Raw genomic sequence first — 14,112 nt, 5'->3', positions numbered from 1 at the left:
GTTGGAATTTTAATGAAAGAAGCAGCTTAAATTTCTCGTTTTGCTTATATGTATTTTCAAAATCCAGATGGAGCATTATCGCGCGAAAAAACTTTTTTTTTTGAAACGCTCTATTGTACACATTATTATTACACTTAAGTATCATGCTATTATCATATTTTTCACTATAGCAAGGGATTAATATTGCTTGGTTTGCTTGGCCCCGAAACTGAGACAAGTACCAACCGAACTACCAGATCATACTATTTGACAGCCGTTGGGATTAGAACTTGATCGTATCGTATCGCCTCAAGCAAAAACCACTTGACATTGATTGACTCATCTTCAAGGACATAGCTCATTCCTCTACTCTTGTCAAGAGTCGTTCTGCTATAGTAGAACATATATTGGTTGATCAATTATGGTTAAGTAGACTAATTACCTACAGCGTTGGGACCGGTTTTTCAATAGTCGTTTAGCGAAATACCCGAGAAATGTCAACTAACAGCCTATACAGACCAGTGACCGGTTTTTTATACTCAAAACTGGGGTAAAAATGTGCATTCTTATCGATAGGCTTAAGAGATCAAGATCAAGTTGTGCGTGTTTCGATTCATTAACAAACGCTATGTGATGATTAATTGCGTGTATATACTTTAAATTTCAAATTATTTTCCCTGACCTGATGTGTACTGGAAAGTACGATAGCTTAGATAGTACGATGAATAATAAATTACAATTAGTTATTTTCTTTTTATTATATCATTAGTATAAGCAGTGCGATTTGTTGCCGACTGAAGTTTTAAACATAAATTCTGTAATTCTAATGTCGGTAAGCATAAAATAATTAAGATTCCATAAAACAGAGCAGTATATTGGTCAGATAGCTACGATGCACTCCAGCGAACAAACTCTTCCCAGTCACTTTTAAATCGCATAAGCCTAGTTGTAAACAAAATTGTATAAAACTATTCTGTTCTATCCTTCACATATCCAAGTCTATTCAACCAAGAAGATACGATTCATAGGAACCTTCAGAAACAGTTTGTTGGTGATATCGCGGAAAATATAGCCGAATGTGTCTTCATATGCTCCACGTAATTCAGAAAACATAAGCTTCCAATTGTCGTTCAAAACTTTGTTCATTGTGCTACCTGTTGGGATAAAAGAGTTTCGTAAAACTAGTAAAAAAGCAACATATATGACTTACCTAGTAGTTTATCTCCATTGAACAGATTTTCAAAGAACACGGTCATCAGTTCAGGATCATCAAACTTTACGTTATACTTTTTGATGCGCATGTAAGTTTCACCATTTTTCTTTATTGATTCACCAATAAGTTCATGCCTAGTGCGCAGTCCATGTAAAGTTATATTTGAGAAGCCTCGACCAGTTACCGGCAGCAGCAGCACTCGTCCTTCCATTTTATAGCCCCCAAGAAACTCCATATAAGGGGTCAATGCTTCCGAATGAATGATTAATTTATCGAAGTCAACCCTGCGAATATCTTGGGATATGTTTATCATAGCAATTTAGGGAAGCTACACGAAAACTTACTTAAATTTAGTAACTGTTGAGTTGGACAACCGATTTAGCGTAACATCTTTGAAGTCTTGTTTCAGGCTAAATGGCGAAGAGGAGCCCTGCTCGATCGTAAGAGAATTGATGGTAAGCGGATCAATAGGAAGTATTCCGAACTCGGGCATCCCATTTTTCATCTGTCTCAAAGCGTTATTGACTGCAGCGATCAAACATTCTTCGACTTTCGAACTTTTTCGATCGCACAGCTGAAATGTGGAAGCTATTGAAGTAGTAATTAATGGAGTTATGCATAGTACTTATACCAGTACTTGTACTGAGTAATGATAAGAAGTTGTACATGGTCAGGAATTCACATGTTTTTGATTTCTTTGTTTCTTTCAGAGCAGGAGAAAGCCTGCTGGAGCTGAGATTCCATCGATCTTGCTCTCCAGCAGGCATAAAATCTTTGCATCTTTTTATCAACAAATTACAAACGATACATATCAATGCTTAGAACTATATACCGTCACAGGGGGTTACTTTGCACCAAGAATATAACTTTTTCCACATTACACTTAAGAACTACGATCACGCAGCTTCAAATTTGAAACTGTTTGATGTTTAACATATGGAAGAAGTACCTCCAAAGACAGTGAAAAAAAACTTTTGAAAAATCAAGATTGAACATGATATATAAAGAACTAAAAACTGTTTTTGTCCAAAATCAACTTCTTGATTACTCGTTATTTATGTGTGAATGCAAATAAATATCCTGCTCGTAAAAATAAAAGGGTATGTTCAAAAAACTCGTAACATACATCCAGTAACCTTGTTTTGGACAGTCAATAAGCCCTACATCGAAAAACAGCAAGCCGAGAAAAACCGCTACTCAAGATATATTTTTTCATTGAGCTTTATGAATTAGACAACCTTGTAGTATTTTTAGTATTTTTCTAAAAGTAGCTTTAATTGCGTTTCGGAATGGGAAGGTTATTTGACAAAAATGCGAATGGAACTGTTACATTTAAAGGACAGTCCAGTTCAGCTATCGTTGGTAAGATATCCATTTCAAACTGAGAAGCTTTTTTTGTTTATTATTGTTATAACCATAAGGTCATTCGCCTACAACTGCAGAACTATTCCTCGCTGTATGTCATGCCACAACGAATTGCTTCAATACATACAGTTTGAAAACATCTAGAAACGATAGCGTTTTTATATTTTTACACAATGCAACTACGCTACTCAACTTGCAAATTATCGATTACAGTTTTTTTTTTTCAAATTATTATGTTATATTAACAGATTGTATAATATAGACTTGAGTACAACTTGGCGTAAAGTAACCCCATGGCCATAATATATTATTATAGTCACCAATTATCAAACAATCAAAAATATGGAAAAAAAGTACGAACACAAATAATTGCATTACATTGTCAGGATAATTTTACATAATCTATGGGCTGTTATTTGATAATTTGATTAGCATATCATAGAGAGTTACATTGTTTTTTGCCTATATTTTATGTTTCAGTTTTTTTATGAAAAAGGAAGCGTTCAAGTATACGAGAATATAAATACAAATAAATAAAAAAAAATGAAGATCAGGTGAAGAGTTTTTAAGATATCACGTTCACCGCAACGGTACTTAACAAATAACTTAGTTCCGAGATAATGTCGTTTAAAGTTTTGTGTTAACTTCATTCGCGAAAGAACTTGCGTGCTGCGAACGACGTAGACAATATAATTATTGCCAACTATTTGTATTATCATTATTTGGTGAATAATTTTGTATTAAAAGTGACGGCCTTTCTATTTTTAAGCACTAGTTGATTGCAATTACTGTATACTATGAATTGTAAATATATGAAATCAATAGTAATTCTTCGAAAGGGCTAATGAGACTTTTGTAAACAAACTTATTTCGCTCATTATTCCACTACCGAGTTGTATTTCATGAAAAATACACATGAATCAACATCTTTATCCTTGGTAGAATCAATTTCAAGTGTTTTCTGTGTTGAAATGATAACAAATTAGGAGAAATCAGCAAAACAAAAGTTTGTTTACAAATCTTATTAGCCCTATTCAAATGTTGATATGGAAATATAACACAGTCGTGATTCGCTGGTTGGACAATTTTTGACACGGGCCGCTTTTCTGTTGGTCCTCCACTAGTTGGTCCATTGTCGAACTAAAAAGCATCTGAATGTCAAATTCTCATGTTAAATTAATTTCGACAATAAAACTGACAATAGTTAGAGATGTGAATAGATGTACTGATAACATCCCCTTTAACCAGTTTTTGACATCTGTCCACCCAATACAGCGAATCAGGACTGTACAAAATATTCAACAAAAACCGTACCATTACATAAGTTGATCTAAATTAGCAAATACCCTCATTTTTTAATATATGCATTGAATCTATGATTTTATTTTTCCATGTTTTGCCTTTCTCAATAGAAAGGTATTGCAATTGCTCTGAAAACCGACTTTTTAACGGAGGCCCGGAGGGCCGAGTGACATATACCATTCGATTCAGTTCGTCGAGTTCGGCAAATGTCTGTGTGTATGTATGTGTGTATGTATGTATGTGTGTGTATGTGCGTATGTTTGTGTGTATGTGACCAAAAATGTCACTCATTTTTCTCAGAGATGGCTGAACCGATTTTGACAAACTTAGTCTCAAATGAAAGGTGCAACGTTCCTATAGGCTGCTATTGAATTTCTAATGGATCCGACTTCCGGTTCCGGAATTACAGGGTGATGAGTACGAACACGCAGAAAATGTCGATTTTAATAAATTCTGCAATGAATGTATAAAGGTGAATTTTTTTCCAAAATATGACCACAACTACTTCGATTTGTAGTATTAGGTCACTAACATCCATTCAAAGTCTATTTGGCCACATTGGCCACCATCATCGGTTCCGGAAGCCCCGGCGGAAGTATCTAAATTCAGAATAACAGTCACATCGGTTTCTCGGAGATGATTAGACCGATTCGACTAAACTTGGCCTCAAATGAAAGGTATTGCGTCCCCGTAAATGGCTATTTAATTTCATCCCGATCCGACTTCCGGTTCCGGAGTTACAGGTTGTGGCGTGCGATCACATAGCAAATTGTGATTCAAACCGATACTCCGATGAAAGCAAAAAAGGTAAAAATTTCGCTAAAATGTCTCTCAAACAACTTAAATTTGCTGTTCTAGGTCACCGACGGCCAACCAAACTTTCGTTGACTACATTGACCACCATAGACGGTTCCGGAAGTGCCCGGGAAAAGCGGCCATCTTTCAAAATTTACGAACTCACATCAGTTTCCCGAAAATGGTTGGGCCGATTTTCACAAACTTAGTCCCAAATGATAGCTATAATATCCCCATAGATGTCAATAAAATTTCGCACGGATCGCTTATATGGGTCCGGAAATATAGACTAAATCGTCCGGTCACACATGAAATTCCCATATAAGCCGGAACTCAAATTTTTTTTTTCAAGGGGGGGACCTCATGAAATTTCAGAAATCGAATTCGCATTTTTGATGCCAAACATCTTTAAAATGCATGAAACGTCGAGATTTTATGTTATCTCGAAAAAAAATTTTTTTTCTAAAAATCGACTTTTTGGGACTTTGCCGATTTCGCACCTTTTTTGCCTTTCTCAATAGAAAGGTATTGCAATTGCTCTGAAAACCGACTTTTTAACGGAGGCCCGGAGGGCCGAGTGACATATACCATTCGATTCAGTTCGTCGAGTTCGGCAAATGTCTGTGTGTGTATGCATGTATGTGTGTGTATGTGCGTATGTGTGTGTATGTGACCAAAAATGTCACTCATTTTTCTCAGAGATGGCTGAACCGATTTTGACAAACTTAGTCTCAAATGAAAGGTGCAACGTTCCCATAGGCTGCTATTGAATTTCTAATGGATCCGACTTCCGATTCCGGAATTACAGGGTGATGAGTACGAACACGCAGAAAATGTCGATTTTAATAAATTCTGCAATGAATGTATAAAGGTGAAAATTTTTCCAAAATATGACCACAACTGCTTCGATTTGTAGTATTAGGTCACTAACATCCATTCAAAGTCTATTTGGCCACATTGGCCATCATCATCGGTTCCGGAAGCCCCGGCGGAAGTATCCAAATTCAGAGTAACAGTCACATCGGTTTCTCGGAGATGGTTAGACCGATTCGACTAAACTTGGCCTCAAATGAAAGGTAATGCGTCCTCATAAATGGCTATTTAATTTCATCCCGATCCGACTTCCGGTTCCGGAGTTACAGGTTGTGGCGTGCGATCACATAGCAAATTGTTATTCAAACCGATACTCCGATGAAAGCAAAAAAGGTAAAAATTTCGCTAAAATGTCTCCCAAACAACTTAAATTTGCTGTTCTAGGTCACCGACGGCCAACCAAACATTCGTTGACTACATTGACCACCATAGACGGTTCCGGAAGTGCCCGGGAAAAGCGGCCATCTTTCAAAATTTACGAACTCACATCAGTTTCCCTGAAATGGTTGGGCCGATTTTCACAAACTTAGTCCCAAATCATAGCTATAATATCCCCACAGATGTCTATAAAATTTCGTACGGATCGCTTATATGGGTCCGGAAATATAGACTAAATCGTCCGGTCACATTTGAAATTCCCATATAAACCGGAACTCAATTTTTTTTTCAAAGGGGGGACCCCATGAAATTTCAGAAATCGAATTCGTATTTTTGATGCCAAACATCTTTAAAATGCATGAAACGTCGAGATTTTATGTTATCTCGAAAAAATTCTTTTTTTTATAAAAATCGACTTTTTGGGACTTTGCCGATTTCGCACCTTTTTTCAGTTCAATATTACCGTGGCTGTTTTTTCTTTTTCAAAATTTTAGAACTCGAATAATGATTTATTTTCCTGTATATAGTTGTCATGTGATGTATAATAATAAAATGTAATATATGCATTTAAAAGTTTTTAATGAATATAAACAACGCACACATTCTCGTGATTCATGATTGAGAAAGGCACAATTGCACCGCTAGGTGGATTAAAATAGGTTTTGTAGTTTTGCGTTCGTTGCAATCAACTAATGTAACGCTTTGAATATAAATATATTCACTAAATATACTTCGGTTTTTTACGCGTTTTTTTGCAAGGTATTTTTTGCTTGATAATTTTCGGCGCGGTTTTTTCACGCGGATTTTTTAATTTACGCGGTTTTCATTTACGTGGGTTTTTTTAATTTACACGGTTTCTATTTACGCGAATTTTTTTAATTTACGCGGTTTTCATTTACGCGGATTTTTAAATTTACGCGGTTCTCATTTACGCGGATTGTACATCCCGCGTAAAAAAAGCCGGGTGTAATGATAATACATATAGCTGAGAATAATTATATTGCCTATTATTTGAGGTAGGTAACACCATTTTATATTCTTCTTAAGGAAAATTGTTGATAAAACGTCTACCTGTTCAGTAATGAAAAAATAATCAGAATCAGTCAACAAACCACTGAGATATGGTCTTTTGAAGTAAACATTTCAACTTTTATCCATTTTTATAATTTACTCGTTCAATTATAAAGTTAGATAGACAACCCTTTTTCATATTTTGTTCAGTACAGCATATAAATAGAACCTTTTGTACATTATATTTATATAATTAAATAACAAGGTTTTTTGTTTAAAACCGCGACACGTATTAATGCTCTAAATAGTCAATGAACAAAAATGGATTCACACTTGAAGTCTGGTAGAAAACCCATCGATGACCGCATACAAATTCAAATCGTTATAACGTTCGATTCCGTCGATGAAATATTTTCAAATTTGCAGGGAATGTACTTGAATACTACCTATATCGTTCGAATGTCAAGTATCAAATAGGTAGACAAATATTGTTTCGTTTCTAAAGATCAGACCAAACCTGTGGGTGTATGCTGGAAGACTTATGAAATGACATAAAACTTCAAACCGCCATATCTCTCGAATTTCTCGATGGATCATTTTGAAATTCACTGAAAAGGTGCTTGGATAATATATTTTCGAATGCCGTATACCGAATAGATGGTCATTTTTTGTTGGTAATAACGGATTTTGGCATACCGTTGGGGACATTGGGGGACTTTTTAGAACATTAAATGGTTATTTTATATATAACTCCATGCCAATGCGCTATATATGCATTCCTAATAATACAAGCAGAATGCTGACATTCTTAGCTTTAAAAGGGCATTTTTAACATATGTTTCAATCAAAATTAAGCAAAGATACGAACAATTGAGAAAACTATATATCTATTTTGCATAAGTTTTATCTTTAGCTATCCATATTACACAGTTAAGTCAGATATATTTTCGAGATACACTGATGGGAATTTCTTAGCTAGAGTATATATAAACATTCAGTATAGCATTGAGTTTAATTGGAGTTAATGCAATTTTCGATTTTTGGCCACATTCCTCCCCATAGTGACGCTGGCGCCGTAAACAAAAAAGCTTTTTTTTCGGCTCAAAGCTTTATATATGTAGCGCTGATGTATTCCTCGCTTCCAGTAATTTGCCTTATGCTAAGATATCTTGTGACCATTTCTCTCGCCGACGCCGATCGTCGCATTCTAGGGTGCGACGCAGTTGATTTGCTCTCTGCTGAACCTGATCCGTCATCCAATAACATCGAGATTTACTACCAGAATGTTGGTGACTTAAATTCATCAATGGACAGCTATTTGCTCGTGACCGCGGGCTGCTGTTATGACGTTATCGCCTTAACCGAAACGTGGCTCGACAACCGTACTCTGTTTCGTCAGGTGTTTGGTTCGACATTCGATGTTTTCCGTTGTGACCGCAATGCCCTCAACAGCCTGAAGACAGTGGTGGTGTAGTCATCGCCGTTCGCCATGGTATAAAAGCCCGAGTGATCAACGATGAGCGAGCTCGGAGAAAGCGTGGATATCAGTGAAACCGATCGCAATCTGTTCCTGTGTGTCGTGCATTTTCCACCTGACAGAATTCGTGATTACAACCTGATCGACGTACATCTTTCCACCGTTTCTTTCGTCACCTCGATCGCTGGCCTGTCTGATTATATTGTTATACTGGGCTACTTCCACTTACCTGGCTTGACGTGCTGCCAGGCAAGTAATGATTTTTTATGATTGGATATCGAAAAATCTGCGCTTATCAACAATGTCAGTTGTATCTTGGATAACTACAGTATCGCAGCTCTTCGGCAAATTAATAATGTCATCAACGAGAATGGGCGTACATTGGATCTCTGCTTTGTAAGTACTCTACATCTACATCTTGTACTTGCTGGTAACCTAGGAGTGAATTTTGAAGACGTATCAAGCTCTATCGTCTACAATTTTAAAAACGCTGACTACGACAGCATCGTTGGCACGCTGTTGGATATAAACTGTGATGAAAATCTTAACAATGACGACGCGAACGAAGCAGCGATGACTTTTTCTAATAATCTTAACTACCCAATCGACCGTCATGTGCCAAACGAACAACCAGTACCAATCAACACCCTCCCTGGCAATCAACCGTCATTAGACGATTAAAAACTGCCAACCGAGCTGCATTTAAAAGATTCACAAAACATAAGACACTTGCATTACGAAACCACTACTTTCAACTCCACCACGAATACAAACAGCAAAGCAAAAGAAGGCACGTCTTCTTTAAACACCAGCGATACGTCGTTCTGGAAGTATGTGAATGAGCTGCGAAAAGAATCCGGTTTACCATCTTGTATGACATTTAATGGTGTTTTGGCCACCGACACTAAGGAAATTTGCTAACTGTTCTCCGACAAATTTTCAAGCGTTTTTCCAACGAGCGCCTTCCACCACAACAAGGTCGCTTCCGCCACCAATTTAACTCCTTCTCTAGGACGAACCATTCTTGTAGCAAAATTCCAAACTGAAAGCATCTAGTTCCCCGGGGCGAGATGGCGTTCCCTCCATTTTCGTCAAAAGGTGCATCCGTGGGCTTCTTGAACCACTTCGGCAAGCCTTCGAGCTATCACTCACTACTGGAACATTCCTTTCCTGCTGGAAAGCAGCTCAGATGCTTCCAGTTCATAAACAAGGAATCAAATCGAACATTGATAACTATAGGGGAATCTCGTGTTTAAGTGCCGTATCGAAACTATTCGAGCCTATTTTCTTTCACTGCAAACACTACATTACCGACGACCAACACGGCTTTATGCCTAAATGATCAACAACCACCAACCTGCTCTCGTTCACAACATATATACTCAACGGATTCGCTGACGGATTGCAAACCGATGCTATTTACATGGATCTATCTGCGGCCTTCGACAAAACCAACCATAATATCGCATTAGCGAAGCTGGACAAACACGGTACTCGTGGACAACTTCTGCGCTGGTTTCGTTCCTACCTCGACGGAAGGCATCTCCAAATCAGCATTAAGGAATATATCTGCACCATTCTTCGCTACATATGGCATCCCGCAAGGAAGCCATCTCGGTCCAGTTCCTGCTCTACTTTAATGACGTTAATACCACATTACAAGGACCCCGCCTTTCTTTCGCCGACGATATGAAAATTTTTCGACAAATACTGGATACAACCTTCAGAGGGAACTAGAGAGCTTTAGTACGTGGTGTGATCTCAACAGAATGGTTTTAAACCCGTAAATGCTCAATCGTTACATCAAGGATCTCGGAGTCATTATGGACTCGGCACTAACGTTCAAACCACATACTTCATACATCGTAGATAAGGCATCAAGAGAACTTGGATTCATCTTCCGAATAGCGAAAAACTTTAGGGACGTATACTGTCTTAAATCGCTTTGGTCCGCTCAATATTGGAATATTGTTCTGCTATTTGGAATCCGTACTACCAAAACAGGATTGACAGAATCGAGGCTGTCGTCCATACACTTCGCTCTTCGACATCTCCTATGGCGAAACAGATTCAAACTGTCGAGCTATGAAAACCGTTGCCAGTTGATACATCTCGATACACTCAGCATTCGGAGGGACTGCTCTCGAGCCCTGTTCTCTCTGCCAGAGTGGATTGCCTACAATCCTCGGACCTCTGGATCTTGAAGCCCGCGTTCGAGCTCAACCTAATAACTCTCTTCTGCGAGTTCCGTTCAGGAGAACCAACTATGGTTGCCAAAGCGCTGTTACCGGACACCAGCGAATTTTTAACAGTGTGGCGACGGCCTTTTACTTCAACCGGACGGTTATGTCAGAGACATAACCGGAGTGAATTAGAATACACTTTAGGCTGTTAATACGAATGCTACAATTTTTACTATCTTCTGATAGGTTGCCTTAAAACCCGTTATTTCGTTATTTCTAAAGGAAATACCGAAATATCGGTACACGTTCATCGAAAAACTAAAATATTCGAACATATGGATGCTCAAATCAAATTGAGCTGAAATTGGTTGAAAAATCCTTAGAACAATGATAGAATTTTGGATATAACATTAGTAACATAGGAACCCCGAGCAAAACCAAATTTCGAAGAAAAATAAATTGAAATAAAAGTTTGTTTTGCGATGTTCAAGACACCTAATTACCAACGCGAAACTGGCTAAATGGTGTCTTCGAAGGATTTTATTAACGCTACAAACCCGTCATCTGCCAGTGTGTGCTCATTGATTTAACCTCCTAAGATATCTGTTTTAAGATACTCGTTGAAAAATTACCTGAAAAAATTAACATCAAAATGTTCATCAAATATTCATCTCATTAGTCCTGATGTCACACTATTTCGATTGTAACTCGGCTTACAGTGATTGGATTGCACTTAAATAGATATCAGAATGCTGGTTTCGTTCTTAAGAAGCAGTAACATAAAAAATCTAGTTTGGAAAATGTAAAATACTCGCGTTTGAGCGAAGTTAAAAGTCGAGTACACACTGATAAAATCAAGTACCCATTAATGCGTAGAAAACTACTCATTTTCAATAAAAGTGGAATAACCCATTAAATGGGTGAAGCGTTTGTACCCATAAATGAGTACAGACCTTGTACGTCAACCTGGGTATGTTTCACCCATTATTTTTCGCAGAACTGTTACAACAAAATGCGTAAAAAATACCCATTCATGAAATTCGCGCCAGTATGAAAAATACTGTCAATAGAATTATTTCTGAATTAAAAAAAAACATAAAATAACATTCATTTCACATTATTGTTTCCTCATAAAAGTATAGGAATCTAGATAGAAATCCTATTCTAAAACTACTTAACATAATAAAACCGCCAACTGGATATATTTTTGATGACTGGATCTTTTGGCTGCTCTAAAAATGCCGAACTGGCGCATATTTTCAACATCCTCAGTAGTCTAAACAGACGTTGTTTTCGGAGCATTGCCAAAATGTTCCGTTTCCGCCACGGACTCCGATGCAGGGCGATAATTTGCAGGTTCCACTACGATCCTTAGTTTGCAGATTAACTCGCTTGAAATAATGCTTAAGGATTTTTCACCCATTATCAAGATCAATATACCCATTGACATTACCTCATCGAGTAATTGTGAAATGGATAAAAAGTACTCATTGTTAGAAACAAAAAAATACCCATTTTTTGACAGTTCGAATAACTTCCGAAAATGGGTAATTTGAATACATAAAATGGGTAAAGTTTTTTACCGTGCAACGCACCCTTATTCATCCTACTATTTGACTTAAGGTTGCACAGAGAATGCGTAAAATTCGCAAACGAAAAAAGCAGTTTTTTTCCACACCGTATGTCAGATCTTCATAAAAATCAATCAGCAGTACAGTAACAACATTCTACATACGCTGATTGATTTTTATGAAGATCTGACATACGGTGTGGAAAAAAACTGCTTTTTTGTTTGCGAATTTTACGCATTCTCTGTGCAACCTTAATGCGTCGAATAGAGAGCAGACACTGCTCTAACTAATGTATTCAAATGGGTGGGATGAATACAGGAGCTAGGATGAATTAGGGCACAGTAACCCTATGTCATATAGATCTGTTTCAGATGGTTCGTTGAAGTAACTGTAATTCGACATCAATGATTAATGCCACGGGTAATAGTCACTTATTAAGAATTTCATCAATAGCAGTAATGTTAATCGTGGAAAGTAATTATGAGCTAAGTATTATATTAATCATGACGTATGGTAACTGTCATATGCACAAAGATGACTAGATATTTAACTTTCTTTTCTCGTCGAACTTTGCCTTCAAACCATAAATGATGGATACTTGTTCTCGTCATCACATGCAATATGCACAAATTAAACTACTCAGTATTATCTAGGCGCACTTTTTTTTACTCACGCAGTTCTTTAGTGGAAATGGGTGACATGCAGAATACCGTCAAACACGCGGTAAAGTACCACACAAAATTGTGTGTGGCTATCATTTTCGAAACCCTAACCAGAGACTATTCTGATATTGTTGCTTGTAGCTCGAATCACTTTCCTACGTTATTCTGAATTGTTTCGTTTATCATACAACAGTTGATTTTTTTAACGATCACGTATCGACTTTTATCACAAGCTCAATTCTCGATCTTGGTTAGCCGAGCTAAAGATTGCAACTGACTTTTTTCTCTGATGCATTGACATGATTTATATATACATTATTCTAGCAGGACCAAAACCGGCAAATCCGCTTAGAATACATGAATGAATGAACCTGACTTCGTACTCGCCGCGAGGAGTAGAGAAAACCAATCGATTGATGCGAGAAAACAAAGCGATAATGACAGTAGGTGCTATTAACTCATTCGAGGACCACACTCAATTCGGCTCGGCAATTTCCCAACAGCAAAATTAGAAACTGATATCTCAGTAAAGTGACATTTGTTAGCTGATTTTCGGTGAAATATTTTCCGAGTATCAGCAATGAAACGTCATTTTTATTGAGATCTCAGCCAAAAAATGGCTTACTGAGATCTCAGCTGTTGAGATTTCGGCAAAAGATGCGAAAAAGGTGAGATTCGGCAAAAAAAATAAGTGTGCGGATTTAGGTTTCATCGTTATCACACACACATTTAATATTGAATGACGTAGCTGCACACTTGATGCATTTTAATAAAACGTAATTTATGAAATAACTGAATCTCATTTATATATGAATATGGTTGCTTGAATCTCGAAATGCGAAATCATTAAAGTCTTTTCTTACCAATACCTTCCATTTACTGCAACTATATCACAGAAAAACTTTGTACTATTATAGAAATACAAGAAAAATTTAGCATTTGCATCGACATTGACAAGATGCAACTGATTGAATATCAAGGAAACAAACCCAAGTCACGTTATTGATTTCGTATTCATGAAGTGCTCAAATCGAACGGAGTTTGTGTTCTGTATGAGCACCATGAAAACACATGTTTAAGGGCCAAATACGTTTTATTTGTTTACGTCTTTTGGGTTGTTGTCTGCACAGTTATCATTTCCTTTGTTAACGTTGATTCCGGTGTAAATAATGTCCGTTACGCGTGGACCGGCTAAATCTACTGGATGTAGGGGAAAGTGAGGCCATATGAGCACCGTAAGGTTGAAGGCAAAAATATGTGCAACAAAACAAACAAATAATCCCAAATTTCCCTCTATTGGTCG

At 37.2% G+C, this 14,112-nt stretch overlaps 1 protein-coding gene across 1 annotated transcript; it reads right to left on the bottom strand.

The window, feature by feature from the left end:
• Positions 1-393: 393 nt before the first annotated feature.
• On the bottom strand, positions 394-13,071 carry LOC131690040 (protein takeout). The gene is made up of 4 exons (XM_058975498.1): positions 12,821-13,071; positions 1,537-1,780; positions 1,190-1,476; positions 394-1,133 (listed from the first exon to the last, which is right to left on the bottom strand). The coding sequence occupies exons 1-4, from the start codon at positions 12,903-12,905 to the stop codon at positions 979-981; spliced, it is 771 nt and encodes a 256-aa protein (XP_058831481.1). The 5' UTR covers positions 12,906-13,071; the 3' UTR covers positions 394-978.
• Positions 13,072-14,112: the final 1,041 nt, after the last annotated feature.

Source organism: Topomyia yanbarensis, chromosome 3 (genome assembly GCF_030247195.1).
Source record: "Topomyia yanbarensis strain Yona2022 chromosome 3, ASM3024719v1, whole genome shotgun sequence".
NCBI lineage: Eukaryota > Metazoa > Arthropoda > Insecta > Diptera > Culicidae > Topomyia > Topomyia yanbarensis.
The sequence above is the reverse complement of the archived record's forward strand: the minus strand, read 5'-3'. Positions and strand labels throughout refer to the sequence as shown.

Bases quoted from the DNA above. Each gene is read 5' to 3' on its own strand.
- LOC131690040 (XM_058975498.1), bottom strand. From the start codon at position 12,905: ATGATAGCCACACACAATTTTGTGTGGTACTTTACCGCGTGTTTGACG. The intron at 1,781-12,820 runs GTGAGTAAAAAA...CTACTTCAATAG, and splicing joins CATTTCCACTAAAGAACTGC to CTTCCACATTTCAGCTGTGC. The intron at 1,134-1,189 runs GTAAGTCATATA...TTATCCCAACAG, and splicing joins CAATGGAGATAAACTACTAG to GTAGCACAATGAACAAAGTT.